The 27,995-nt window shown below is 45.7% G+C and overlaps 1 protein-coding gene, 1 long non-coding RNA gene and 1 other non-coding gene across 5 annotated transcripts in view; 1 reads left to right on the plus strand and 2 right to left on the minus strand.

Annotated features, from left to right (window-relative positions):
* The window catches only part of DRC11 (dynein regulatory complex subunit 11), a 179,043-nt gene extending 171,668 nt beyond the window's left edge, over positions 1–7,375 (minus strand). For 2 of the 3 annotated variants that reach the window (XM_081491109.1, XM_081491108.1), the window contains exon 1: positions 7,122–7,375. In XM_081491109.1, the coding sequence (XP_081347235.1) occupies positions 7,122–7,132 (11 nt within the window). In that variant the 5' untranslated portion in view covers positions 7,133–7,375. Of the gene's footprint in view, positions 1–3,756; positions 3,995–7,121 lie in introns of those variants that run through there. The other variant, XM_081491110.1, reaches the window with a different exon arrangement.
* LOC145506442 (uncharacterized) lies at positions 1,883–21,287 on the plus strand. Its single transcript, XR_014053929.1, has 4 exons — positions 1,883–3,743; positions 11,749–11,829; positions 20,460–20,564; positions 20,989–21,287. It is a non-coding gene; the product is annotated as an uncharacterized LOC145506442 (long non-coding RNA).
* TRNAC-GCA (transfer RNA cysteine (anticodon GCA)) lies at positions 20,111–20,182 on the minus strand. The gene has a single exon. It is a non-coding gene; the product is annotated as a tRNA-Cys (tRNA).
* Positions 21,288–27,995: the final 6,708 nt, after the last annotated feature.

Genomic DNA, 27,995 nt, shown 5'->3' on the forward strand with positions numbered 1-27,995 from the left:
AGAGCTTGAAAACTGCAACTCCTGAAGCCTGAGCGCCCTAGAGACCACACTCCAGAACAAGAAAGACCACCGCAGTGCGAAGCCTGAGCACTGCAATGAAGAGAAGCGCCGGCTCTCTGCAGGTAGAGAGAGCTCTCGGGCAGCAATGAAGACCCAGCACACACACACACACACACAACTGAGCTCCTCCTCCCTCCCAGCACCCCACTGAGTTTGGTGGCTGAATAATGCCCCTGCCGCTCCATAATCTCCGGTTCAAGTACTAGATTTCTCCAAACTTGGCCATACTTTAAAAATACTGCCAGTGACACAGCACTCTTCTAGACAGCTTTATTATAACAATGAAAAGCTACTAGCAGAATTCCACTCAGCTCGGGATGTCTCACTGTTTGCATGATGAACAGACACAAAGAAGCTAAGCAGATTCTTGGTTTTTCCAAAGCCCAGACTTCCAGCATCTGAGAAGGGGCAGGACACCCAAGGCTTTCGCTGACCCGACAGGTGATGCAGGTCCCACATGCCAAGAGACTCAACACATGTTCCCCCAAAACAGAAGACTCGCTCATTGTGTGGACTAAATAGGGCTCAGAGCCTAGACCTGGCAGGACAACATTACAGAAGAAAATGACAGGCTAATTTTGTTTGGAACAGAGTTGGACACGACTGATGCGACTTAGCAGCAGCAGCAGCAGATCTGAAATTCCACTTAGCAAACAAAACACAGCACCAGATCAAAAGCAAATTGTTCCCTCTGATCAAGGAGGGGTCGCCCGGGGAAGTCACAAGAGTTCAGCGTGAAGGAAAGCTGAATGAAATGCTGCACAGGACAGTAAAAGCTGTGGATTATTTCCACAGACACCAAGGAGGTGCTCAATAAATTTAATTTATGGCAAATGCCTGATGAAGAATGCTGTCCACACGCCTCAAAGAACAGATGATGACAACCCTCTTCAAAATGCTGAAAACCAGAGACCAAAAATATTTTCGGTAGAAAAACACCAGAAAGCTAAATAATACAAATAAAAAAAAGAATAAAACATATAGAAAAGGGAGGAATATAAAGGATTTTAAAAACTGCTTGTAAATGATACCATTGCAAAATCCAAGGAAATCAGTAACAAAAAATAAGAAGTCAATTAGTACAGCAAAGTTGCAAGGCATAGAAAAAAGCCCTCCAAACTAAACGCAGGGAAAATATATCAAAAACAAAACTCCATTCACAGTCCTGATTAAGAACATTAAACATTCAAGTATACATTTGGCAAAAGCCACAGGAGATGTAGCTGAAGAAAATTCTGGAATGAGAGCTGCAGAGGACTGGATCCCAAAGAAGGCAGTCTCTCTGTTCCTGTCTGGAGACCCAAGATACAAATAAAGCAGACTCTTGAGACTGACAGGCAGATTTAATATTACCAAGAATTTGCTAACAATATCCGGAAGGCTCTATAAATAAATCCAGTCATAATTTCTAAATGCAGGGGTGGAGTTGATAATAAAAGATAAAGGGCATTTATCAGAATTCAAAGCACTTACCATGCCAGCAAGCATTAAGGTGTGTCCCGCCACCCACAGAGTCTATGGAGGCCGTCTTCATAGGGTGCAGGGGGTGACCTGAATCCCATAAAGACCCACACCCATCATAACAAGGCATCTTGGGTAGAGGAGGCTTCCTCCAGGGGAAACAGCAGCCAAACGAATGGATGGGACACATCTAGAACTTCATGCCTAGATTCTGCTTTGGGGTAGACCCAGCCCAGGAAGACTTGTTGCCCAATTCAATGCACTCATTGGCTTGTTGTTGTTCAGTAACTAAGTCATGTCTGACTCTTTGTGACCTCATGGACTGCAGCACACCAGGCTCCTCTGTTCTCCACTACTCCCTGACTTGGCTCAAATTCATGTCCACTGAGTCAGTGATGCTATCTAACCATCTCATCCTCTGTTGTCCCCTTCTCCTCCTGCCCTCAGTCTTTCCCAGCACCAGGGTCTTTTCCAATCAGTTGGCTGTTTGCATCAGGTGGCCAAAGTATGGGGACTTCAGCTTCAGCATCAGCCCTTCCAATGAATATTCAGGACTGATTCCCTTTAGGATTGACTGGTTTGATCTCCTTGCTGTCCAAGGGACTCTCGAGTCTTCTCCAGCACCACAGTTCAAAAGCGTCAATTCTTTGCTGCTCAGACTTCTTTATGGTCCAGCTCTCACATCCATACATGACTGCTGGAAAAAACCACAGCTCTGACTAGATGGACCTTTGTCAGCAAAGTGATTTCTCTGCTTTTTAATACGCTGTCTAGGTTTATCATAGCTTTTCTTCCAAGGAGCAAGCGTCTTCTAATTTCGTGGCTGCAGTCACTGCCTGCAGTGATTTTGGAGCCCCCCAAAATAAAACTGGTCACTGTTTCCACTTTTTCCCCTTCTATTTGCAATGAAGTGATATACAGACTTGTCGTACTCCTTTCCCAATTTGGAAGCAGTTTGTTGTTCCGTGCCCAGTTCTAACTGTTGCTTCTTGATCTGCATGCAGGTTTCTCAGAAGACAGATAAGGTGGTCTAGTATTTCCATCTCTTTAAAAATTTTCCAGTTTGTTGTGATCCACATAGTCACAAGCTGTAGCATAGTCAATGAAGCAGAAGTAGATGTTTTTCTGGAATTCTTTTGCTTTCTCTATGATCCAACAGATGTTGGCAATTTGATCTCTAGTTACTCCGCCTTTTCTAAATCCAGCTTGTACATCTGGAAGTTCTTGGTTCACATACTGCTGAAGCCTAGCTTGAAGGATTCTGAGCATAACTTTGCTAGCATGTGAAATGAGGCAACTGTACAGTAGCTGAAACATTCTTTGGGATTGGAATGAAAACTGACCTTTTCCAGTTCTATGGCCACTGCCGAGTTTTCCAAATTTGCTGGCATATTGAGTGCAGCACTTTCACAGCATCATCTTTTAGGATTTGAAATAGCTCAGCTGGAATTCCATCACCTCCACTAGCTTTGTTTGTAGTAATGCTTCCTAAGGCCCACTTAACTTCACACTCCAGGATGTCTGGCTTAGGTGAGTGACCACACCGTCGTGGTTATCTGGGTCATTAAGATATTTTTTGTATAGTTCTGTGTATCTTTGCCACTTTTCTTAATATCTTTGGCTTCTGTTAGGGCCTTATTGTTTCTGTCCTTTATTGTGCCCATCTTTGCATGAAATGTTCCTTTGGTATCTCTAATTTTCTTGAAGAGATCTTTGGCATTACCCAGGGTCACAGAGGAGGGACTCCTCCCAGGGCCAGAGCAGAGCTGACTCCTATCTGGAACTTCTGACCAAAAACCTTCCTAGTGGATTGATCCTTCCAAGTCCTGGCATTTGGGCTGCACCCTCTTTCTTTCTCACCTGCTGTTTTTCAGGGAACCATTGTTGGAGAGACCAGGCAAGGTTGTCAATTGATAGGGAAATGTTAAGTATCAGTAGCTGTGAGAGCATGCAACCCTACATCCTTACTGTTTCCCGCAGAGACTGGCTTCTGTGTTCCAGTTTCCCTGCTGCCCCTTCCCTGCTGGCTACAACCCTACCACTCCCTGGACCCCCACCCTGTGTAGCCTCCAACTCCCTTGCAGCCCCAGTCCAGCCTGACCCCCACCCTGCCTTGAGCTCAAAGTCCCAGCATCCTTCCACTGAGCCAGCGCCCGGGAAGATGACCTGAGACAAGGAAGGGGGCAAGATGATGTTTTAACTACTGAGCCCGTTACTGAGATGTAAGTCACATACCACAAATTCACCCTCTGAAAGTGCAGAAATCAGTGGCTTTCATGCCCAGAGCTGTGCACCCTTCACCACCTTTCTCTGATTCCAGAACATTTTCGTCACTCCAAACAGAAACGCCCGTGCCTGTGAGCAGTCACTTCCTATTTGCCATTATCCCTCATCCTCCCAGGCCCCTGGCAACCACTCATCTAATCTGCCTCTATTTTCCTGCCTATTCTGGACGTTTCACCTAAGTGGAATCACATAACAGGTGTCCCTGGGTGATTAACTCCTCCCACTCAGCATAGTGTTTCCAGGGCCCACTGTGAATTGTTACCTCATTTCAGTTTATTGACCAATGATGTTCCATTGCCAGTATATCCCACATTCTGTTTATCTGCTCATTAGTTCAGGGACTTTCTGCTGTTTGGGTCTGGGGAGCAATGCTGCTCTGAGCATCCCTGTACAAGCTGTTGTGTGGACCTGTGTTCTTATTTCTCTGGGGTGTGGCACGGCAGTTGTTAAACGTGTGAGTGCCTGGAGTTTAAAAGCAGAACCCGTCTCCCGAGGTAGTTGGTCTCAGGCGGGTCACTTAACCTCGTGTATTCACTTCCTCAAGTGGCAAATCTGGATAATGACACCTGCCCTGGACACCCCACAGGATTACCGAGGAGTGGGAGAACAGATGTGAAAGTGTTCTTGAAATCTTAAATGCGCCTTGTAAAGAGAAGGCAGTATTTTATTCATGGGACCACTTAGAATTTTTTTTTTAAGTACTTGATTGGTTTCAGACTTCGGCATATGACCTAGAAACGTTACAGATGCTGAAGTCAGAAGGACTGTGGGTGCAAAAGACTGAATATGACGGCTGAAAGAGACCAGATTGTTATTTCTACAGCTTGGCAGTTTTCCTATGACTGGGGGATCGTGAGGTGCCTGGGTTGGGGGAAGGGAAGAAAAAGACTCGACTATTCAGACACACCACGTGCTTGGGTGGAAAAATCTACATCTTGCAAAATGGGGATTTTCAAGTTATTTTATACATGATAAGCTTTTAAATTTTTCCAACTTTCCTATCTGTTTGTACTCGTTCTGGAATATTCCTTAGCCTTCTTGCTCGAAGGGAGGCCTAAAGTGAAAGAAAGTGAAAGTCTTAAGTCACTCAGTCATGTCTGACTCTTTGCCACCCCATGGACTGTAGTCCGCCAGGCTCCCCTGTCCACGGAATTCTTCCAGCAAGAATACTGGAGTGGGTAGCCATTCCCTTCTTCTCCAGGGCAAGGGAGGCTTGGTCTTCCCTAAAGGACACAGCTTTTCCTGTGACCCTCCTATGTCTCAGCGCCCTCTGACCATGGCAGGGAACAGGGCCAAGTCCTTGCTCCTCACTCAATTTTCAGACCGTTCTCCTTCACTCCTTCTTACACTCTCTAATCTGAAACTCGTTTCATCTAATGGTATTGCCCACAGCCCTTCAATGTCACCATCTACCATCTGCATCATCTTTCCACACTCCACCAGGACACCTACCCTCCAAACGGAATCTTTACCAACAGCGTCTACCCTGCCTTCTCAGTTCAGTTCAGTTCAGTCCCTCAGTCATGTCCGACTCTTTGTGACCCCACGGACTGCATTTCCCAGCATCAGGGTCTTTTCTAATGAGTCAGTTCTTCCCCTCATGTGGCCAAAGGACTGGAGTTTCAGCTTCAGCAGCAGTCCTTCCAATGAATATTCAAGACTGATTTCCTTTAGGATGGACTGGTTGGATCTCTTTGCAGTCCAAGGGACTCTCAAGAGTCTTCTCCAACACCAAAAGCATCAATTCTTCAGCACTCAGCTTTCTGCCTTCTCATCTTCCTGCAATAAAGGACCTCAGCTCCTCTCTCTGCATGCTGGGGCCCGTGCCCTTGCTAGCAAGGACGTCACCCCACTTCTCCTCCCTCCTCTCATTTCACTCCACTTCCTTTATGCTGGCCATTCCCTTTAACAAACAAACAGGCTATTGTTTCCTATCTTTAAATCTGTCTCCAGACCCCATTTCCCCTGCCACCAGCTGCGGCAAAACGCCTTTAAAAACCCAGCCTTGCACCGTCTACAGTTTCACCCCTCTTCCTCTCTCCTACATTCACTTGAGTCCATCTTTCTATCTATCTCCCCCATGAAGATCAAGGCCACCACGGGACTCCCCACTGCTAACCCCCGGCCAGTTCTCAGCTTTCTTCTGGCCTGTCTCGGCAGCCTCTGACAGAGTCTGCTACTCCCTCTTCCAAGAAACTTCACATTTATTTTCCTTCCGGCTTCCAGGGCTCCACAGTTGTGTTTCTTCCTCAACAATCATGCCTATAATTCCTCTGCTGGTTTCTCCTCCTCCATCTCTTGCCACTGGACGGCCAAGTCTGAGTCCTTGAACCTGCTCTCTCTTCTGTCTACACTCATCTCCTGTTTCATAAAAATTGTCTATGCCAACAGCTGTAGAATTTATATTTCATACACAGACCTCTTGTCTGAACTCAAGTCAGCTGCCTACTTATGTCCACTGGATGCCCAATTGGCATCTCAAACTCCACATCTCCGAAAACAAACTGCAGATCTCCCCACCTGCAAAACTCCGCAAGCCCTCAGCCTCAGCCTCACTGCTTTTCTTTTCTGACCTGGAAAACAGAGTTACTGAAGCTAGAAATCAGGCAGGAGCTGCAGTGCTTTTGGCTTCATGTTCCTGCTGTATATGAACTCCTTAGCCTGTATGTGCCTGATTCCTCAACTGTAAAATGGAAATAATAATACTAACAGCTCCGACGTTGCAGGGGAGTCATGAGTTATTATATTTCGGGTGCCTGCAGAGTCAGCACTGTAACAGGTGTTTGAGATGACCATTATGCGATAACTGCTGGGCTACTGCTCTGTAACTGGCACATCGCTGGGTGAACACTCTGATGCCACTGCCTCCTGACTGGGGTTTCGTACAGGAAAGCGGAGTGGTACAATAAAGCTTCTTCAAGATCTTTTAACTTAAATATAGGGGCCAGGGTGTTCTCACAAAGCAATGAACACTGCCGGGAAAGATTAAGAAAAAAGCGGATGATAAACCGAAGGCAAGCACTGCTTCCTCAGAAATAAGACCACAAGGGCTCAGTGGGAGTAGAGTAAGCACTGCGTCTGGAGGAGCTCTTCTCTATGGGGGCCGGGGGGAGCGCGAGGGGAGTCGGAGCATATAAGGGAAGGGCATGCCCTGTCCACAGAAGCTGACAGCCTGTGCTGAGGTGTATCTTTACTTGCTAAAACTGCAAAAAGAAGGGGTGTAGGAGAAAACAAAAGGAAAAGAAGCAGAGCAAGCCATCTTTTTGCCTGAAGAAGCCCACTTCACGGCTGCGGCCCGGCAGCCCCTCACTTACGCGTTCGACATGTTGGCTACTTTCTCTCTTTGCCTCGCCTGCCGGGAAGCTCTTCTGTCGTCCTCTGACGCGCGGCTGGCTGCAGGGTCGGGGCACCACCAGAGGGGCAGGGGGAAGGTGCTTCCGAGGGAGAGACTGGGAATGGGGCTATCCTCTGATTTCGGGAAGGGAAAGGCAGTAGGAAGGGAATGCCTACAGTCTCCAAGACGGGGGATTCCAGAGCCTTCCTTTACGAGGCTCGGGAACTTGACTCTGGCCACCCAGCGAGATGCGCGAGGCGGAACCTAGCAACGGAGACGCTACGCCTGCGCAGTACGCGGGGGGCGGTCCGCTCTGCCGGCGTGCTCTCCGCCCCCTACGCTCCTGCGCGGCGCCGCCTGCTGTTTCCTTGGCAACAGCGCGGGGCGGACGCTACTGCGCCATTGGTGGATGCGCTGGTGGGCGTCACCAGCTCTCAGGAACCACCACGAGGAATTTGCTTCTCCGAGGACCCGCCCGGCCTTCCCCTGAACTGGCCCTACGTCCCATAGACCCGTTCTTTGTTCTCCACGCCAGCATCCAGCCTTCTCTTTTGCCCATTTTCATACCCACTTTGAGATATGTAGCCTTGGACCACGTCCTTAATGATTGTAGCTGCAGTCTTCCCATCTGTAAAGTGGTGTAGCAATCTTGCATTCTTTCGAAACCTTACTGGGTATCTGCTCTGGACCAAGCGCAGACTTAAGTTCTAGGGGTGCAGAGTAGATGCAGATGCTACCTTTCTTGGGCTTAATGAAAATGGAATAAGGCGACAGTGCGTTGTAAGTGTAAGATGCCTTGTGGATGTTAGTTTTTAGCAGCTCACCGTGAGTGTTTGGGTTCCTTGTTCTGTCATCACCTTTCATATCTGTTGAGATTTATTTGCAAGCTTTATAACCTGCAATACCTACTGGAACATATTCAGAACTAATGCAGCTGAAAGGTATAAAGAAACATTTCTGAAACAAAAGAATGAAGTCTGCAGATCAAAAGTTCTCACTGTGTTCCAGGAAAAATTGACATAGAACAACCAACATTTAAGATATCCTGGGTATGTTATTGAACTTCAAGGAGAAGTGGTACAGGGATCTGGCTGGTCTCGAATTTCTCCATAGTAGCTTTCAATTTCAGATGAAGAGGTAGTGATATTTCTAAAGTTCCTGGGGAAAAATGTGAACCAGGATATTTCTACTGGTTGTAGTTAATATTTGAAAATATGAAAGCTCTCAAGAAACACAGCATTGTGTAAACTGGCATGTTTTCAAATGCAGGTAATAGAAAACCACTGGGTTAATGTCCAAAGGCTTAAACAATAGGAGAATTTATAATCTTCCTTAACAACAAGGATAGAGCTGAGGATGTTTGGGAGCTGACTATTCAGTGGCTCAAGGACATCACCAGTCTTTGATGGTCTTTCCATCTTTTGGAGCAGTCAGTCATCCTTAGGATGCTGGGTGACTTTCCTCTGCAGTGGCTCTAGGTGTTACAGCCTCACTCTGCAACATCTTAAGATAGAAAAGGACCAGCTGAGAACTGTGACCTCCATTATTGTTGTAGAGTAAGCAGCATTTACCTGTGTTAAGAGAGGGGTAGATAGTAAAAGAACTGTATCAAGAAGTGTAGGCTGTTGTGTAGGCAACATTCCATATGCACCACAGCCCATGAGATTTTCTAGAAAATAAAGCACTTGACGAAATCCAGCAATCGAAAGATACAAGCCTTGTGAAATAGAAGAGCAGGCACTCAGTACAAGAGAGACAAGTTCTCCCAAACTCCACAAGTTCTCCCAAACAAACATAATTGTTCTCTGAGTACATTCCACGAGCTTTGCTTTCTATGCCAGGGACTGTTTAGGCTTCCTTAAATCTTCCTGCTAACTTTATGAGTCGAGTAATATTTTCATCCCCATTTTACACATGTGGAAATTTCCAGGTAGAGACTGAGAGAGATTATTTCTATATCCAAGGCCACCCTCCAGTTGATGGTAGAGTTGCTATTTGGAACACCTGGTAGTCTCCCTGTAAAGACCACACCCCTAACTATTACCTTTTTGTTGGTAGCAACACTTATCTTATTGGATATTTGTTTAAAACTTTGGTTTCCTATGAGACAAATGTTACTAAAGACAGTATTTCCCAAACCATTTTCTTTTAAGGAAAAAAGTTGCTACTTAATCATGTGGATACTCTAGAAAAGGTGACTTTGTCCTCAGTATTTATTTATGCAGCTTCCTAATCATACCACCAGGTCTCTGAGCAAATTCATCTTCTCGGTCCTCTGGATATATATGAAGTCATTTGCACAAACATTGCCTGATGCCCTTTCTGTTCTATTCTGTATTTATTTTCTTGGGCTCCAAAATCAGTGTGGATGGTGACTGCAGTCATGAGATTAAAAGACGCTTGCTCCTTGGAAGAAAAGCCATGACCAACCTAGACAGCATATTAAAAAGCAGGGACATTACTTTGCTGACATAGGTCCATCTAGTCAAAGCTGTGGTTTTTCAGTAATCATGTATGGATGTGAGAGACCATAAAGAAGGCTGAGTGCCAAAGAATTGATGTTTTTGAACTGTGGTGTTGGAGAAGACTCTTGAGAGTCCCTTGAACTGCAAGGAGATCGCATCAGATAACCCTAAAGGAAATCAATTCTGAATATTCATTGGAAGGACTTACGCTGATGCTGAAGCTGAAGCTCCAATACTTTGGTTACCTGCTGTGAAGAGTTGACTTATTAGAAAAGACCCTGATGCTGGGCAAGATTGAAGGCAGGAGGATGAGGGGATGACAGAGGATGAGATGGATGGATGGCATCCCTGACTCGATGGACATGAGTTTGAGCAAGCTGCAGGAGACAATGAAGTACTGGGAAGCCTGGTGCACTGCAGTCCATGGGGTTGCAAAGAATTGGACACGACTGGGCAACTGAACAGCAATTCTATTCCAAGCACAATGGTTCTCACTGTGCAACAGGAAGAGATCGGTCTGATATGAATGAATCCTGCCTTCCAGGAGCAGAGGCTCTAGTAACCCAGGGGAATGATAATCTCAGACTTCATTATCCTGGGGACATTCCTGGAGGAATGACAGGCCCAGAAGAGCCATCAGCGCTTGTCTGATTTACTTCTGTCTCAGATACTTCGGGCCCTCAGGACATTTCTGTTTCTTGAGCATTCCTTCTTGCCCACACTCTGACAGAGAGAGGGACCTTCTGGCCTCTTTAGGAAGTCCACTTGCCTTGGGACAACTCGCACTGTTAGTCTTAGCTTTTCCATCAAATCTCTAGGGCAAAACAGAACAGCCCTCTTCTTAAAGGAGCAGACTTTTAAATGTTTAAGCCCATTAAAATGTCTGCTCCCCACAAGTCTTCTCAATTACAGGGTTCAGTTCAGTTCAGTTCAGTCACTCTTTGCGACCCCATGCACTGCAGCAGCCCGATCCAGTTCTTCAACACCAGTTCCCTTGTCATCACGCGCTCTGTATCTCTGTTCACTGTCAGTGTCCTTTAGACATAGGCCAATGGAGCAGAACCTTCCAGGTGCGGGCTGGTAGGTGCTCCATCAGGCAGCCACAGGGGCCCCACATTGGCCTTCAGCCCCTCCATCTGTTGTTGGGCAGCCACAGTCAAGCAACCCTCTAAGTGGCCCCAGGGTTCTCCTGCTGAGCCCCTTCTGTCGTTCAGTGTGCTCACCATCCCACCCAGGTCCTTGTCTTTCCTCAGATCTGATGCAGACCATCGATGAACATGCTCTCTGTGAGAGCTGGAGAGCCTGACAGCACAGCACTAGCAGTGTGTCTAAGTTAGCATCCGTCTGACGCATTATCCACCTCCCCTGCCCTCATATCATCTCTTGGTCCTCAACAAGTCCATGAGACAGAGATGCAACCGAGTTTGTCACCAGTTTAGAGCTCTCTCTCTCCCTCTCCAGCTTTGTCCTTGTCCACTAGGCTGGTCACTATGGAAACTGAAGATTTAGATCATCTTGCCTGCTTTGCTGTAGAGAATGCACATGTCCCTGCTTCCTTTTTCTAAGAACCCACAAATTGGTTTTTTCCCCCCACTTTATTTTTTTTTAATTGAAGGGTATTTGCTTAATAGAACTTTGCGGTCTTCTGTCATACATCAGCAAGAATCAGCCATAGGTATCCTCACGTCTCCTCCCTCCCAAACCTCTCTCCCATCTCCCTTCCCATCCCACCCTTCTAGATTGTCACAGAGCCCCTGTTTGAGTTCCCTGAGTCATACAGCAAATTCCCATTGGCTATCTCTTTTACATATGGTAATGTAAGTTTCCATGTTACTCTCTTCATACATCTCACCATCTCCTCCCCTCTCCCCATGTCCATATGTCTATTCTCTATGTCTGTTTCTCCATTGCGGCCCTGAAAATAAAGTCATCAGTACCACCTTTCTAGATTCCATATATATGCGTCAGTATATTATATTTATATTTCTCTTTCTGACTTACCTTGCTCGGTATAATAGGCTGTAGGTTCATCCACCTCATTAGAACTGACTCAAACACAAATTTCTTTAATGATCTGTTCTGGATCCACTATGAAGTTCACTAGACCAGAACCTAACCTGCTTTTCTTTTCTGAAACCCCAGTCCCTGAGAGCCTCTGCACTGAACCCTGCTTTCCAGGGCAGCATGGTGATTCAGCCAGCCCAGGGACCTGGCTCCTCACACGTGAGTCTCCTGAGAAGTCTGCACCAGAGTTAAAACAGCCCAGAGCAGCTCCACCCTCCCTGACTCCTCTGTCCTCCCTAGTCCATCCCAGAGTCCTTTCCTGTTAGAGTCTCTCTTCTGGCAGGAAAATACCAAGTTCATTTTGTTTAGCGGCCATACACTCTGCTTCCCTGGACATCTGGCACCCTAATCATTATTCTGACTCACCTTTCTGTAATTTCCTCTAAATCGACCCCAGAGGCTCAGACGGTAAAGAATCTGCCTGCAGTGCAGGAGACCTGGGTTTGATCCCTGGGTTGGGAAGATCCCCCAGAGAAGGCAATGGAAATCCACTCTAGTATTCTTGCCTGGAGAATTCCATGGACAGAGGAGCTTGGCGGGCTACAGTCCATGGGGTCGCAAGGAGTCAGACAAGACTGAGCGACTAACACATTTCATTTAGAATGAAAATGCCTTTTTGCACGGCTTCATAATCTGACCGCCAGCTCTCTGGCAAAAGTCATCACTCTCTGATATGTGTGACATCACTGGGCAGCTGTTTATTGATACCCCTTCTACACAGAGCCCAGCACTCAATGCTGTGCAGTTGACAATGATGACTGGGGAATTCTGCCTTCCCAGAGGATAGGAGGGGAGAGGAGAGACAGGTCTCAGGTGATTAAATGCCATGGTGCCAAGTCACCTGGGAGGTTAGAAGAGAGAGGGATCACCGTGCCCTTGGGGAAGGAGGAGTGATGCAGCAGGTGGAATTTCAACTGGCTTTGACCTGAGGAAACAGAATGAGAACATTCCAGGCAAAATAAACAACATGGGCAAAGGCTTAAAAGCAGAAGTGTGGGGAACTGTTTATCTGATGGTCTCCATTTTGATCTGATCTGGGAACAAGCTTGGCATCCTAGCGTGAGGCCAGATGGTGTCAGTGCTCAGTAGCTGCCAGAGAAGTTTGGACTAAACGCTATGGACCAGGGAGGTCCACTTGGGCAGAGGGTGGACGTGATCATGGGGCAGCGAGACCAGTGAAAAGTCAAGAAGTACAGATGAGAGGCTAAAACAGATGAGAAGCTAAATGGGATGAGGTATAAATACAGGGGGACAGCATTCAGCCATAAAAAGACTAACCTTCCGATGTGGGTCTTAATATGGATGAACCTTGAAATAAGCCAGATACAAAAGGACAGATATTGTATGAGTTTGTTTAATGTGAAATATCTAGAATAGGCACATTTATAGAGACAAAAACTAGTTTAGCAGTTCCCAGGGGCTGGAGGGGGGGGGTGGAGAGTTGTCGCTGAGCGAGTACAGGGTTTCTGTCTGGGTGATGGATGACTTTGGAAATAGTGCTGACGTTTGTGGAACGTTGTGAGTGCAGTTAGTGCCACCAAACTGTATACTTAAAACTGGTTTAAATGGCAAGTTGTGTGCCATGTATATGACGGAATCTGGCCTGGGAAGGGTCAGTGGAGTTGGCAGCACACGCAATTTGGGTAAGTCTCCCCGTAATCCACAGCACCCCAGGTGTACCAGGAAGACTGCACATCCATCTCGGGCCCAGCACACCTGTGTGCCTCTCAGCAGGGAGCGACCCAGGGTCACGTTGCATGTCTTCCATCCTTTGCACAATTCAGATTTCCCATCACGTTGTGTCTCTTCCATCCTTTGCACAATTACAGATTTCCCCCAAAGCCCCCAGCATACAGATCATGCTTATTAGTCTGTAAGGCACAGGATGTCACTTTTCCGCCTTTAATACTTTATTTATTTGTAAATTTACTTTTTGTCAGCACCACGCAGCCTATGGGATCCTAGTTCCCTGGCCAGGGATTGAACCTGTGTCCCCTGCATTAGAAGCTTGGAGTCTTTACTGGGCCACCTTGGAAGTCCCTCTTTTAATGATGTGATAACTCCACTGATGCTCAAAAATAGGTTAGAGTGTAATTAGGCAAACTATAAGCTTGTAGTTCATTTGAAAATAGGAGCTGGGTGCTTTATGACTATGAATGGAATTGCAGGCAACTGGAACATCGGACACCTGGTCCCAATCCTTCCATTATCTGCCAGGGTGACTTGAAGTGGCCCGGGGGACATTTCTGAACCTCGGTGAGAACAGACCTCCCCCCGCCCCCGCCATCCCAAATCCCTGAAAGCCTGAGGTGGGCTTCCTCCTTCAATGTCTGAATTGCCTTGAGCTGGAAAACTGGATGTTACGGCCCTGTGTACTTAAGATTCTGGAGGTTTAGTTCATGATGCTTTCCTGAAAACTCAGTACTTGAGCCTTGTTGACAGTTTTTCCCACTCCCCTCACGCAGTGCATGGGACAGGACTCAGCCTTCAGAGGCGGGTTCCCTTAGCCCCGAGGGCGGCTGGTGTGCAGGCTGTCCATGGAGTTTGGGGAGTGACGGCTGGGGTCCCTCCCCTGGCTCGATGGGCTTTGAGGTGGAATGGACCTTGGTTCAGCTCCCACGTGTTCCTCATGTGGGCCTGCATAGCAGCAGGCAGAGGAAACAGGATGGATAGAAGTGAAAAGGTCTCAAGTTCAGTTGGAATTTGATGGTCTTCGCCTCTCAGCCGTAAGGAGCATTTTCTATGTTTCTAACTTTAAAATGTCATTCCATATAAGTGTGTGCTAAGTTGCTTCAGTCGTGTCTGACTCCTGGTGACCCTGTGGACCACAGCCTGCCAGGCTCCTCTGTCCATGGGATTCTACAGGCAAGAATTCTGGAGTGGATTGCTATGCCCTTCTCTGGGGGATCTTCCTGAGCCAGGGGTCAAACCCATATCTCTTATGTCTCCTGTATTGGCAGGAGGGCTCTTTACCACTAGTGCCACCTGGGATGTTTTAAAATACCAGATGTTAAACTCGCTGCTATTACACGCTTTGCATCTGATGTTATATCTGTATAAAAGAAAACTGATAACATGCTAACTTGTTATGTTTACTTACATAACTGGAAATGAATTAAGCGTGGGTTTCATCAGTTCATAATTATACTTACTTTAATAGTAAGCTTTGATAGACTGCTGGTGTTCTAATATTCCTTGTCTTGACTCTTTCTGACATCCTCTAATGTCTACGAATGTTATAATCTGTAGGGGGGACAGTTCCACTTACCTCCAAGGATTATGCAGAAGATTAGGTGAATAATGTAGGTAAAGCACTTGGTGCAAATTAGAACCACATGATGTGGTGTGTGTCAGCTGGTTCCTTAAGGTCCTAGGAGAGTCTAGGTCTCTGCTCAAATTCCCTAAGTCAGCTAGCAGTATTCCTAATTTGGGGGTTCACAGAAATCTTGGGTGGCAAAGATTGCTCCATATGAGAGGTTCAGTGGATATACCATCTTCACCACAGTGATAATTACAAATTTATCCATCTGATGAAATCAACATTCCCAAACAGAAGACATTTTGGTTGTGAACCTTGGCTTCCCTCCAGTCCATTAAATCACACATCAAAGGATGTTTTGGACTGGAAATAAGTCTTATTTGATAAATGTTGTTGAGAATATGTTAGTAAACTGATTTAAAAGGGATGTGAGCAATCTGAAAGTTACTTTCTGGATGAGATTCCAAAGATAACAGAATCTGCAAACACCAAAGCTATTTTACGTCAAAGAAACATCACTTCCACCAGGAAATGAGTGTAACTGTGTGTGTGTTTCTTATAAGCTGCCTTTATTATCTATAAATAAAACTGCCCAGTGTGAGAAGAAAATAAAAAGGAACTAGTCAGAAGCAGGATGTTTTTTCATTTATCATTGTCCTGTTTTGTCTCACACACATTGGGGCAGCTTTTGTAACCCAGGTGCAAAGGAGGTCACTTCTCATTGTTTTAACACCTGCTGTCTTTTAAAATGAACGCGATTTCCACAGGCCCATTGATAAATTCAGCCTGAAGCCTTCCTCAAAAACGGCTCTCCCCTGTATTTTGTTGCCACTTCTGAGTAACCAGCACGTGTCTGTCCCGTTTCTGTTTTGTTTCCATTCGACCCTCATATGTGTTCCCTCCTCTTGTGCTATTTTACGCTCACAATGCTTATAATGAAACAATAGTTCTTGGTACCTCGGGTAGAGAGCCAGTTACAAGTAACAGCTGCATTGTTCATAAAACAGAAGTGATACATTAATGAGGCTTATTTACTTAAAGACTTGAATTGCCAGTGGCCCTGACTAACCCTGTAAGATGAAGATTGGCAACAGAGAAAACATCTCCTTAATCTATTAACTTGCCGTAACACACTGCCAGACTTCATAGAAATATAATCTTGGTTTTCAAAAATCAGGCAGGAGGCTGGTAAGAATTTTCATATGCACATTTCTTCCTCCATCCATCTTCCAGACTCAGAGATGTAGAGAGCAATTAGTGGTTACCAGTAGGGGAGGGAAGGTGGGAGGGTCAAGATAGGGGGACGGTAGTAAGGCGGACAAATTATTGCTCATAAAATAAGCTGCAAGGATATATTGTACAACACAGGGAATATAGCCAATATTTTATAACAACTGTAAATGGAGTATAGCTTTAAAAAATTGCGAATCACTATACTGTACACCTGTAACAAGTACGTTAAAGCATTAGTCCCCAACCTCTTTGGCATTAGGGACCAGTTTTGTGGAAGCTAATTTTTCTGCAGGCTGTGAAGGGGTGCTTTGGGGATGATTCAAGCACAGTATAATTGTTGTGCACTTTGTTTCTATTATTATTGCATCTGCTCCAGATCATCAGGGGTTACAGCCCAGAGGCTGGGTGCTTGGAGTGGAGTGAAACTCACTCAGTTGTGACTGACTCTTTGTGACTCCATGGACTACAGTCCATGGGATTCTCCAGGCCAGAATACTGGAGTGGGTAGCCTTTCCCTTCTCCAGCAGATCTTCCCGACCCAGGAATCAAGCCGGGATCTCCTGCATTGCAGCCAGATTCTTTACCAACTGAGCTAACAAGTACCCCTGCTTTAATGTATAATAAATGCCCCAAACTGTGAAACTCTTAAGCACCCAGCTCATTTTCTCAGCTTGCAAACACAAGCTGAGAAAGATCAAGATGCAGAAGAAAAGCTGAATTCCAGAAGCATCCCTGAGCCCTTCCTAATCTTACTCTGGGTCTGCTTTGTACTACCTAACACGGAAGGTTAATTTTTCCTTTATAAAGGAAGACTATATGTACGATGAAATTATACAATGATGCATAGTAGCTTTGACCTACTGTGTGTGTGAGTTTTGCTCACATTGTTGCATGGAGATGAGGTTTGTTTCCATGACTGTGTAGTCTCACATCGTATGAACAGACTTCAGTTTGTTATCCATTCTACCGGTGATGGAGAGTTGGGGTGCTCTCAGGCTAAGGTTATTACAAATAATGCTGCTGTAATCAAGTTCCTATGGATCTCTTACTGCGAATGCCTATCTCTTGCTGGGTCATGGGGTATATGCATGTTTAACCTCAGTAGATGGGGCTTCCCAGGTGACTCAGAATCCACCTCCCATGCAGGAGACACAGGAGACACAGGTTTGATCCCTCTGTTGGGAAGATCCCCTGGAGAAGGGAATGGCAACCCACCCACTCCAGTATTTTTGCCTGGAGAATCCCATGGACAGAGGAGCCTGGCAGGCTTCAGTCCAGGGAGTCACAAAGAGTCGGACATGACTGAGCAAGGACAACCTCAGCAGATACTGTCAAAAAGCTTTCCAAAGTCACTGTAGCAGTACCTTCTTCAGTTCTACCAGATTGCTCTACATGCTTACCAATACTTGGTATTTTCTGTCTTTTTCTTTGAAATTGTGGTATTATTCAACCATGGTGGTTTTAATTTGCATTTTTCCTAACAAACACTGGTCCTGAGAACCCTTTCATATGCCTCTTTGGCCATTTGAGCATTTTTTCGGGAGTGAAGTGTCTTTGGAAATCTTTGACCAACTTTAATTGAATTTTTGGTCTTTTTCTTATTAATTTGTAGAAGACTATGATGTATTTTGACAAGTCTATGTTGAATATATTTGTTGAAAAACCAATCCTATGGTTTGTCTTTCCTGTCTCTTAATGATGTCTTCTGATGAACAGAATTTCCTAATTTTAATGAAATCCAATATACCCATCTATTTCTTTATGGTTAATGCTTTTTGTGTCCTATTTAAGAAATTTTTTGTCTACTTCAAGGTAATGAAATTATTCTTCTAGAGTCTTTCTTCTAAGATTATCTTATGGATAATGTCAAATTAGAATATTCTTCTAATATTATCTTCTATAACCTGTTGGTTACCTTTCCCATTTAGATCTGTAATCCGTCTAGAATTAACTTTTCTATAAAATGTGAAAGAAAAGTAGGGTTAGTCACTCAGTCCTGTCTGGCTCTTTGTGACCCCATGGACTGTAACCCACCAGGCTCCTCTCTCTGTCCATGGGATTCTCCAGGCAGGAATACTGGAGTGGGTTGTCATTCTATTCTCCAGGGGATCCTCCCAACCCAGGGGTTGAACCCAGGTCTTCTGCACTGCAGGCAGATTTCTTTCACCTCATGAACCACCAGGGAAGCCCTACAAAATGTGAAGTAGGAATTAATTCTTTCCCCCCATGCGTCCATCTCTAGTTTCCTTGTGTACTAATAGGAGGCTTTGGTTTTAGGCTATCCAAACTTGTTTAACTTTTGACTCCTCCCAGAAAAGGCTTCCTTTCCCAAGTCTTTTGGGTTTGGAGCCATTATTCATGTTCCCCTCAAAAGGCATGAGGATGAACAAGAAAAAATGACTGCGCCCCAGAAGCCTGCAGGTACTGCTTAAGGGGTAAAAGGAGTTCGATGTATGACCCAGGGAACCCAAAGCCAGTACTTGGTAACAACCAGGAGGGATGGAGTCGGGAGGAAGGTGGGGTGGGTTCAGGAGGGAGAGGACACATGTATGCCTCCAATTAATATAAATAAATTAAAAAGAAGAAAAAAGAGAAAGGGTTGGGTAGGCTGGGTGAGGCCAGGCCTGTTGTCATCTCTGTGTTTTGAGAGAAGCCTGCCTCTCCCTGGCTGGTGCTGTGATAGTGAGTGTCTCCAGACTCTGAAAGACATTCTGGTTTCCTCAGGGTCGGGGCCGGGCATGAAGGCCTGGCCACCGTCCTTCTGCGCTGGCCAGGGCCCGGGTCTGCTGCAGAATGCTGCCATGTCTGGGGCGGATAATTCTCCTTTCTCCAGGATCAGCAGTCATCAGAGGATTGCCTGGATGAATTAGAGGAGGAGCTGGACTTGGGTCACCTTTCCTTTTCTGTGTGGGTGTGATTTGGAGGCTATATTACTATTAATATGGGAAACTGAATGTGTTAGTTGCTCACTCATGTCTGACTCTTTGCAACCCCATGGACTATACCCCACCAGACTCCTCTGTCCATGGAATTTAACAGGTGAGAATACCAGAGTGGGTTACCATTCCCTTAGCCAGGGGATCATCCCAACCCAGGGACTGAACCCAGGTCTCCTGTATTATAGGCAGATTCTTTACTGTCTGAGCCATCAGGGAAGCCCATGGGTGTAGAGTTCAGGCAGAGGTAAATAGAGAAAAATGATCAGCTGTGAACAAAAGGCAAAAAGAAAAAGAAGTGGCTACAAATCATAGCAGACGTGCTCTCCATGTAGCACACTTCCTGCTGGTGTGTAACTGATGACCACACACCTCGTGGCTTTGAACTGTATCCGTTAGTATCTCACCGTTTCTGTTGGTCAGAGGTCCCATGTGGCTTGGCTGGGGGTCTCTGCACAGGGTTGTGCAAGGCTGAAGGTTAGTTCTGGCTGGGCTGCGCTCCCTCCTGGAACTCTGGGTCCCCTGCAAACTCATGCGGCTTGTTGACAGAATCCAGTTCCCTGCAGGGTAGGACTGAGCCCCCAGAACTCAGCTCCTGGAAGCCAAGCTCAGGTCCCAGCCCTGGGGCCCTCTCACAGCACAGACAGCCCACTTCTCCAAAGCCAACCAGAGAGGTTCTCTCCTGAGGACCACAAGGGAGTCTTGTTGCTTCTGACTTGATTAAGGGAGCTGCTGTCGGGGGAGGGGCTGGTATAGGGGAGGGACTACAGAGGGCCTTCTTAGGATTCTTCCCGCCACAGACTATGAAATCCGGTGAATTTTTATTTAAAAAAAAACAAAAACACTTTAACAGCAAGGACCTTCTGTATGCCACAGGGAACTATAAAGAAAGTGAAGTTGCTCAGTTGACTCTTTGCGACCCCATGGACTATAGACTACCAGGGTCCTCTGTCCATGGGATTCTCCAGGCAAGAATATTGGAGTGGTTTGCCCTTTCCTTTTCCAGGGGATCTTCCCAACCCAGGGATCGAACCTGGGTCTCCTGCATTGCGGGCAGACGCTTTACCATCTGAGCCATCAGGGAAGCCTACAGGGGACTATATTCACTATCTTATAATCACCTATAGTGGAAAAGAATCTGAAAAAGAACAGTATGTATATGCACTAAGTCCCCTACATACAAACGGATTCTGTTCCAGGAGTGCCTCTGTAAGTCCAATTTGTTCGTTAAGTCCAACAAGGTTAGTCTAGGTACCCAACTAATATGAATACAGTAATACTGTACTGTAATAGGTTTATAATACTTTTCACACAAATCATACATTAAAAAAATACCAAAAAAATCATTTTTTATCTTATAGCACAGTGTTTTGGAAAGTACCGTAGTCCAGCACAACAGCTGGCACACAGGGGCTGGCATCGAGTGAACAGGCAAGAAGAGTTACTGACCGGAGGAGGGGGAAGAGGTGAGAGATGGTAGAGCTGCAGGAGATGGAGGGTGAGCTGCTCATGCCTGGCCTTGACGCACGTTTGCATCTTGAAAGTTCACAGCTTGAAACTTTGTATGTAGGGGACTTACTATATATATCTGAGGTATTTGCTGTACACTTGAAACCAATACAACATTGTAAATTAACTATATTTTAACTAAAAAAAACACACAACTTTGGCTATTATAATAGTAAAAAATAATTAGTAGACATTATTTGGGTGATGGGTCTATTAATGCCCAGACTCTGTACAGTGGAGAAAGAAAGTGAAGTCGCTCAGTCCCACCACGTTCCTCCATCCATGGGATTTTCCAGGGAAGCGTACTGGAGTGGGTTGCCATTTCCTTCTCCAGAGGATCTTCCTGACCCAGGGATCAAACCCGAATCTCCCTCATTGTAGGCAGATGCTTTACCGTCTGAGCCACCGGGGAAGTCTTGAGCCACCAGGAAGTACGATGGAGATGTTACTCCAAACCTTTGTCCTACGTGAGATTGTTGCAAGACTGGCTGGACTCAAGCATGTGAACTGCATCTGCAAATATCAACAGAAGAGAACTGGGGCTCACGCGTGGGTCCGTGCTTGTGCCTGCAGTGAGCTGGTCTACCTCACCTGCCTCCTCTTCCCCACCCGGAAGTCCACCCACTACCTTTTCTGTTCCCACTGCACCTTTGCCTCTTATAAGATGCTAACACATGCCACCTTCTCTTGTCATTTCTTTTTACTTTATATCTGTTCCTTACCCATTTGGAACCTTTCCAGCCATAGAGTTTGCACATTAATTATTTTTTGGCACCCAGTTAGAGTCATGAAAAAATAAAGGGACGATAATCCACCGTACACTCGGCAGGTTGTAAGGCTGAGTGCAGTCATCGTGCGGGGGGAGGGGCTGACCCCGTCCTGGAGGGTCCTTGTCAGTAGGTTTCACTGGCTTCCTTTATGTAGCGTTTAATGAGTACCTGCTGTCACCAGGTAAAGTGTCATCAAATGTGGCAACTCTTCAGGGTCTCTGCCTTCTTAGAAATGCTCTGTGTTATAACAGAGCAACTTACTTTGAGTAGCAGTGAGGCTTCCATCATGGCACAACATGCCATTTTGAATTACTTTTGCCATGCATAATCAGTTGCTCAGTTGTGTCTGACTCTTCGGAACCCCAAAGACTGTAGCCCGCCAGGCTTCTCTGCCCATGGGATTCTCCAGGCAAGAATACTGGAGTGGTTAGCTATGCCCTCCTCCAGATCTTCCCGACTCAGGGATTGAACCCACATATCTTATGTCTCCTGCATTAGTAGGCAGGTTCTTTACCACTAGCACCGCCTGGGAAGTCCTTGGCTCAGAAAGTAAAAGTGAAAGTGAAGTCACTCAGTCATGTCCGACTCTTTGTGATCCTATGGACTGTAGCCTGCCAGGCTCCTCCATCCATGGGATTTTCCAGGCAAGAATACTGGAGTGGGTTGCCATTTTCTTCTCCAGGGGATCTTTCTAACCCAGGGATCAAACTCAGGTTCTCCTGCATTGCAGGCTGACTCTACCCTTTGAGCCACCAGAGAACCCCAGATGGTAAAGAATCTACCTGTAATACAGGAGACTCAGGTTGGATCCCTGGTCTGGGAAGATCCCCTGGAAAAGGACATGGCAACCCACTCCAGTATTCTTGCCTGGGGAATCCCATGGACAGAGGAGCCTGGCAGGCTACAATCCATGGGGTCACAAAGAATCAGACACAACTGAGCAGCTAAAACAATACAAAGATTTTTAAAAAAGGAAACTGAATGCAGACATACTTTAAAATTTCACAGTAGTAACTAGTGGCCCTTAGGGCAACCTGCACCAGCCTGGAGCTGCCAACTCCCCAGGCGGAGGTGAATCTAGTCTGCAGGGAGACTTTGGGGTGTGGTGGGCCTTTGATGCCACGTGGCGTGAGATATACCATCAGCATCCACAGGGCTGCTGAAACCAGCTCCCTGCGGGTTGGCAAGAAGGCTGTTGCTCATAGTGTAAAATAAATACCTGTGGTGGAGCCACGTAAATTTGTTGGATGAAGGAACTGAGCGGCACGTTGAACTGGTATGAACTTGTAGCAAGTTAACAGGCATTATTGAAAGTCTTTCTCCTTCTCCAGGCTCAGAGAGGGAAATCTTTGTCTTAAATGTGGGCACACAAGGTATGCTTTCCATAACAATTGTCAACCACATCTCAACTTAGACTAAAAGTTTCCACTTGGGTAGAGTGTTTTTTTTTCTGAAGTTTAATTATGACAAATCTTATGCAACTAAAAAGGTATAAAGAATTACATAATGAGCACATAAATTCCCACTCCAGAGATTTAAAAAACTGTCAGTTTAGTTGAAGACCCTGAAGTATCCCTCCCTGATTATCTGCTCTCCCTTTTTTTCCCTCAAGGTATCTATGAACCAGAATTTCCTACTTTCTATTCTTGTCCTTTTCTCTACAGTATCCACAAACTTCAGTTTCTCATGAGTTTGGATTTTATTTACATGCTATCATAATGCAGGTATTCTTTGATGACTTCCCTTTAACATTCAATATTATGTTGGGAGCTTTATCCAATACTCATAGCTCTGGTTCATTTTTCCTGCTATATAGTCATTGGAAAAATATATATCTAGCCATTCTTTGTTCACTGGACATTTGGATTTTTTGCAAGTTTTTCTAATACAGGCAATGCTATGACCAACATTGTGGCCCATGAGCCACTGTGTACAAGAATTTTTTTCTGATTGAATAAATATACCTAGGATTGCAGTCCAAGGATATATCTCTCTTCAACTTACGAGAATCTGCTCAATTGCTCTACAAAGCATCTACATTGGGTGGGTTTTCTCGATGTTAGACTTAAGACTAAGCTTACCTATGAATTCTCACAACCTTGAGTATTTGGAATCTCAAGCTGTTGATCAGACTAGGGCTGCTTCTCATTTCTCCAGTGAAAGATTAACCAAACCATCCATCGGAATGACCATGTTTGTTTTCTTAATATTGAAGCCTTCTTCCCAGAGAACAAGTTTTTAATTCCCTTTCTTCTCCACCAAGGTGGGACCTTTTACTGAATGACGCCTTCCTGGCCAGCATCACAAACGATCTCGTCCCCCCCTTCCTTTAGTCTCATTCTTCTGTGCCCTTCAAAGACCAGATGAATCCCACCCCCACTTGCCACAAACCTTTCCTATCAGACCAGCCGCAGCAATCTCTGCCTCATCTAAACTCCTGCGCAAGCCATTGTTTATTTTTTTAGGCTGTAAATGGCAGAGAAACCCACTCCAATGGGCTTAGCGAGAAGCACTGTTTATTGGCTGGCAAACCTGAAAAGCCTTGGGGTTAACAACACCTTCATGCAAAGCTGGACTGAGGCTTGCTTTACTTATTGCAAACACCAGCGTCTCATTCTCTCTGACTGAATTTTCAGTCCCTGCCTGGTGGCCTGGGATGGATCACTTCTCTAGCTAATCCCAAGACAGCTGTACTTCTGCCCCCATCCAGTAATTTAAAGAGTTATAAGGCCTAAAACATTCCCCTCTGGATCACTTCTTCATTTCTCTTTTTGTTTGTTTAGGAATGAACAGATCTACATATGGTTAGAAGGTCTGATTATTGGCACATCTTTTCTGTTTTTCTGGGCCTTGGGAAGTGCGGTGATGATTTGCTATTAATTACAGAAAGTAATATTGATTGATGGATAATGAGGATTTTTTTCTTTTACTACTGATGGCAAGTTGGATCATCGAGAAAGCAAGGGAATTCCATAAAAAAACATCTACTTCTGCTTCATTTACTACACTAAAGCCTTTGACTGTGTGGATCACAACAAATTGAAAAATTCTTAAAGAGATGGGAATACCAGACCACCTAACCTGTCTCCTGAGAAACCTGAATGCAGGCCAAGAAGCAACTGCTAGAACCAGACATGGAACAATGGACCATGTCAAAATCGGGAAAGGAGTGCGTCAAGGCTGTATATTGTCACCCCACTTATTTAACGTCTATGGGCTTCTCAGGTGGCTCAGTGGAAAAGAACCTGCCTGCCAATGCAGGAGACGTGGAAAACATGGGTTTGATCCCTGGGTTGGGGAAACTCCCTGGAGAAGGAAATGGCAACCCATTCTGATATTCTTGCCTGTAGAACCCCATGGACAGAGGAGCCTGGTGGGCTACGGTCATGGGGTCACAAAGAGTCGGACATGACTTAATGACTGAACAACAGCAACAACTTACGGCAAATGAAAATGTTTTACTTTAAAGGTATCAGTGCTTTTCTTTGAGGGAGGGCTCATCTCTTACTGAAGTGACTTACTAGTTGAAGGATAAGCTTCTCAGTTCTCACCGTGGAGTCATCCTGAGGCAGCAGAATCTAATTACACGTGCACGGTGTTCTTAAGATCTTGGCGTCAACTTCATTCAAAACCTAAGGTGTGTGATGTTTTTATAGAGCATTCGAATTGCTGCCTCTGACCTTTGGCTATGATGCCTGTCTTTCTCCAGTTTACAAGGAGGAAATAATCTATTTTGCTGAATCTTTATAAATATTCAGTTTGATGAAGTGAGTTCAAAGCATTTGCCAAAATGGCATATTTTTTTTTCCCATGCCACCAGAAACACAGAACTGATAGCCACAACTCAAATAACTGAAACCATTTTCTTCAACCAAAGTAAAAAATATGTCTTTATCAAACACTTCGTTTGAGTGGCAAAGGACAGGGTGGTAAGTGTTCTGTGTTTTCTTGGAGCATGAGAAATTTGAGGGTGCGCCAGTCCTTCCCATCCTTCCTTCTTGAGATAAGGCCTCTTTCATGGGCACCTCCATCCAGCCCTCCCACCTGCTCCTTCTTTGTGGAGCTGCTTCCCTCTGCTCATCTGTCCTGTGCTTCACTCTCTTCTATTCGTCACATTTCAGACTGTAAACTCTGAGCCTCCCAGTCCAATGCTTTCCACAAGTAGGAAGCATATAACTGATAAAACACAATATTCATTCTAATAGATTATTTACTCAAGAACAATGCGAGGCTACAAGAAAGGCAGTTATTATATATATTGCTTAAATTGTAAATCATTTTTAAACAAGGTGAAGCTGTTTTTCACATACTGCATCAGATAAATTTTGTAGATAGGTGGCCATCTGTACTAAACATTTTTGGCTCATTCATTTTGCTAATAGAATCTTCCTGATATAGGATTTTTAGTACACAGAATTATTACTGATCCTCAACAGTGACTCTTGAGAGTTCCTTGGACTGCAAGGAGATCCAACCAGTCCATCCTAAAGGAGATCAGTCCTGAGTGTTTACTGGAAGGACTGATGCTGAAGCTGAAACTCCAATACTTTGGCCACCTGATGCGAAGAGCTGACTCATTGGAAAAGACTCTGATGCTTGGAAAGATTGAAGGCGGGAGGAGAAGGGGATGACAGAGGGTGAGATGGTTGGATGGCATCACTGACTCAATGGAGATGAGTTTGGGTAAACTCTGGGAGTTGATGATGGACAGGGAGGCCTGGCGTGCTGCAGTCCATGGGGTCACAAAGAGTTGGACACAACTGAGCAACTGAACTGAACTCAACAGTGAATATTATATTTAACTCACACATTTTTTTAAAAATGGGATGATTGTGAATTTTTTTTAATAAGAGAAAATAAAATGAGGCTATAAAACATGATGCTGTTTCGAAAAGTTCCACAACGGGCATCTGAGAAGATGGAGGAACAGATGTCAGGACCGGGACACTGTCTCTCAATAGCTTCAGCTGTATGGATAAGAACACCTGAACTCAATCAGGAAAAGATGAACCTGACTCGCTTCAGGCCTTCACAGGATGCTCTTATGTGATGCTTGCCATAGAGATGGATCCAGAAATACCTCCCAAACTGGGAAGTCAGGCAGGTCTACAATCATAATTTACACGAGGGAAAGCATTGCATGAAAAAATAATAAGAAATATGCATATTATGTTGACAGCCACACAAACTGATAGAAGACAAGTTGTGTACTTGGTGAACAAATGGATGGGATTATGAGTATTATTCACAAGAATAAATGTGATTAGTAAATAAGATGAGAAAATGTTCCGTCCCACGAGTAATCAAAGGACATAATTTCATCCCCCGCCCCAGGGGAAGTGATTTAGAATGTTATGAGTGAGATAATATTCTCACTCACTCCTGGGAATTTCTCCTAAGAGAGGAGGAACTCTCGGTACAGTTTTATTTTCAGTAAAGAAGCAACATTCAATATTAGGAAAACGGCCAAATACATCACAGTAGCAGCCCCAATACAGCCATTATACAGTTAATGTGGATTATCGGCAACATGAAAATACTTACATTGGAGTTTCCAGTGAAGGTACAAAAAGCAATCAGAAGCTCAGAGCTGAACAGGTTCTTAAATGTCATGTCATTCCCAAACCTGCCACATAAAGGTGAGGATGGGCACAGGCTCTAGGCACTCGGGTTTCAGTAGTCGCAGCACGTGGACTCAGGAATTGTGGCTCCCGGTTTCCTTGTTCCTTGGCACGTGGAATCTTCTCAGATTGAACCCCTGCCTCCTGCCTTGGCGGGCGAATTGTATACAACTGAGCCACCAGGGAAGCCCTAGGGGTCTTCTCGAAGTGGACGGAGAGAGGGAGCTGGGTTGGCGTCTAGAACGGGGGCGTGGAGAGTGACGCCGCAGTCGTGAAGCTGCGCCAGCGAAGACCAGGCTTTTTGGCTTTTTGTTCATTAGGCTGTTAACGTTTCATTGGCGGGGCCTGGCGGAGAGTAAACATGGCAGACACCGGCCTGGCATGGGACAGCCAACCGGGATGAGCAGGCCTTGGGATGGGAGAGCACGTGAGACTGTGTGTGGAGCCAGCCCAAAGCTGAGGTTCTCTAAGGAGAAGGTCTGTCTCCGAGGGCTCAGCCATCTCCCCCTGACTCCAGTCCAGGGAGGGGACCAGTGTCCTAGCTATGCGTCAGGCAGCCCACAAGTGGTCAATGTAGGGAGACAGGGTCTTAGTGGAAACGGTCGTAGGCCGTTGCATTTGCCAGCATCTCCTCGTGGATGGGAAGACCCAAGACCCGGGATGGGGGCTGAGGAGCAGTGCTTTTGCCCCCAGAGTCAGTTGGCTGTGACCAAGGAAAGCCCCAGGCTCAGCTAGGGCATCCTAGGGTGAGAGGAGAGCTGTCAGCCCCGTCCCAGGCCGTCAGGGGTGGAAACTTGAAGCCCAGTACCTTTGGACGGCAGTCCGCTCAGTCCTGAGTCACAGTGGCTTTTTTGAAGGTAGGGCTTCTTATTGGCCTGTAGGCCCCACCGGCAGGGACAGCTGAGGGGGTAGGCACAGAAAGGGTGGGCAGTAGCAGGGAGACGGAGACCCTCGGTGGGCATCTGTCTTAGCCGGGATTCCCCTCTGAAAAGCAGAG

Source organism: Giraffa tippelskirchi, chromosome 5 (genome assembly GCF_054371585.1).
Source record: "Giraffa tippelskirchi isolate mGirTip1 chromosome 5, T2T-mGirTip1v1.2.pri, whole genome shotgun sequence".
Classification (NCBI taxonomy): domain Eukaryota; kingdom Metazoa; phylum Chordata; class Mammalia; order Artiodactyla; family Giraffidae; genus Giraffa; species Giraffa tippelskirchi.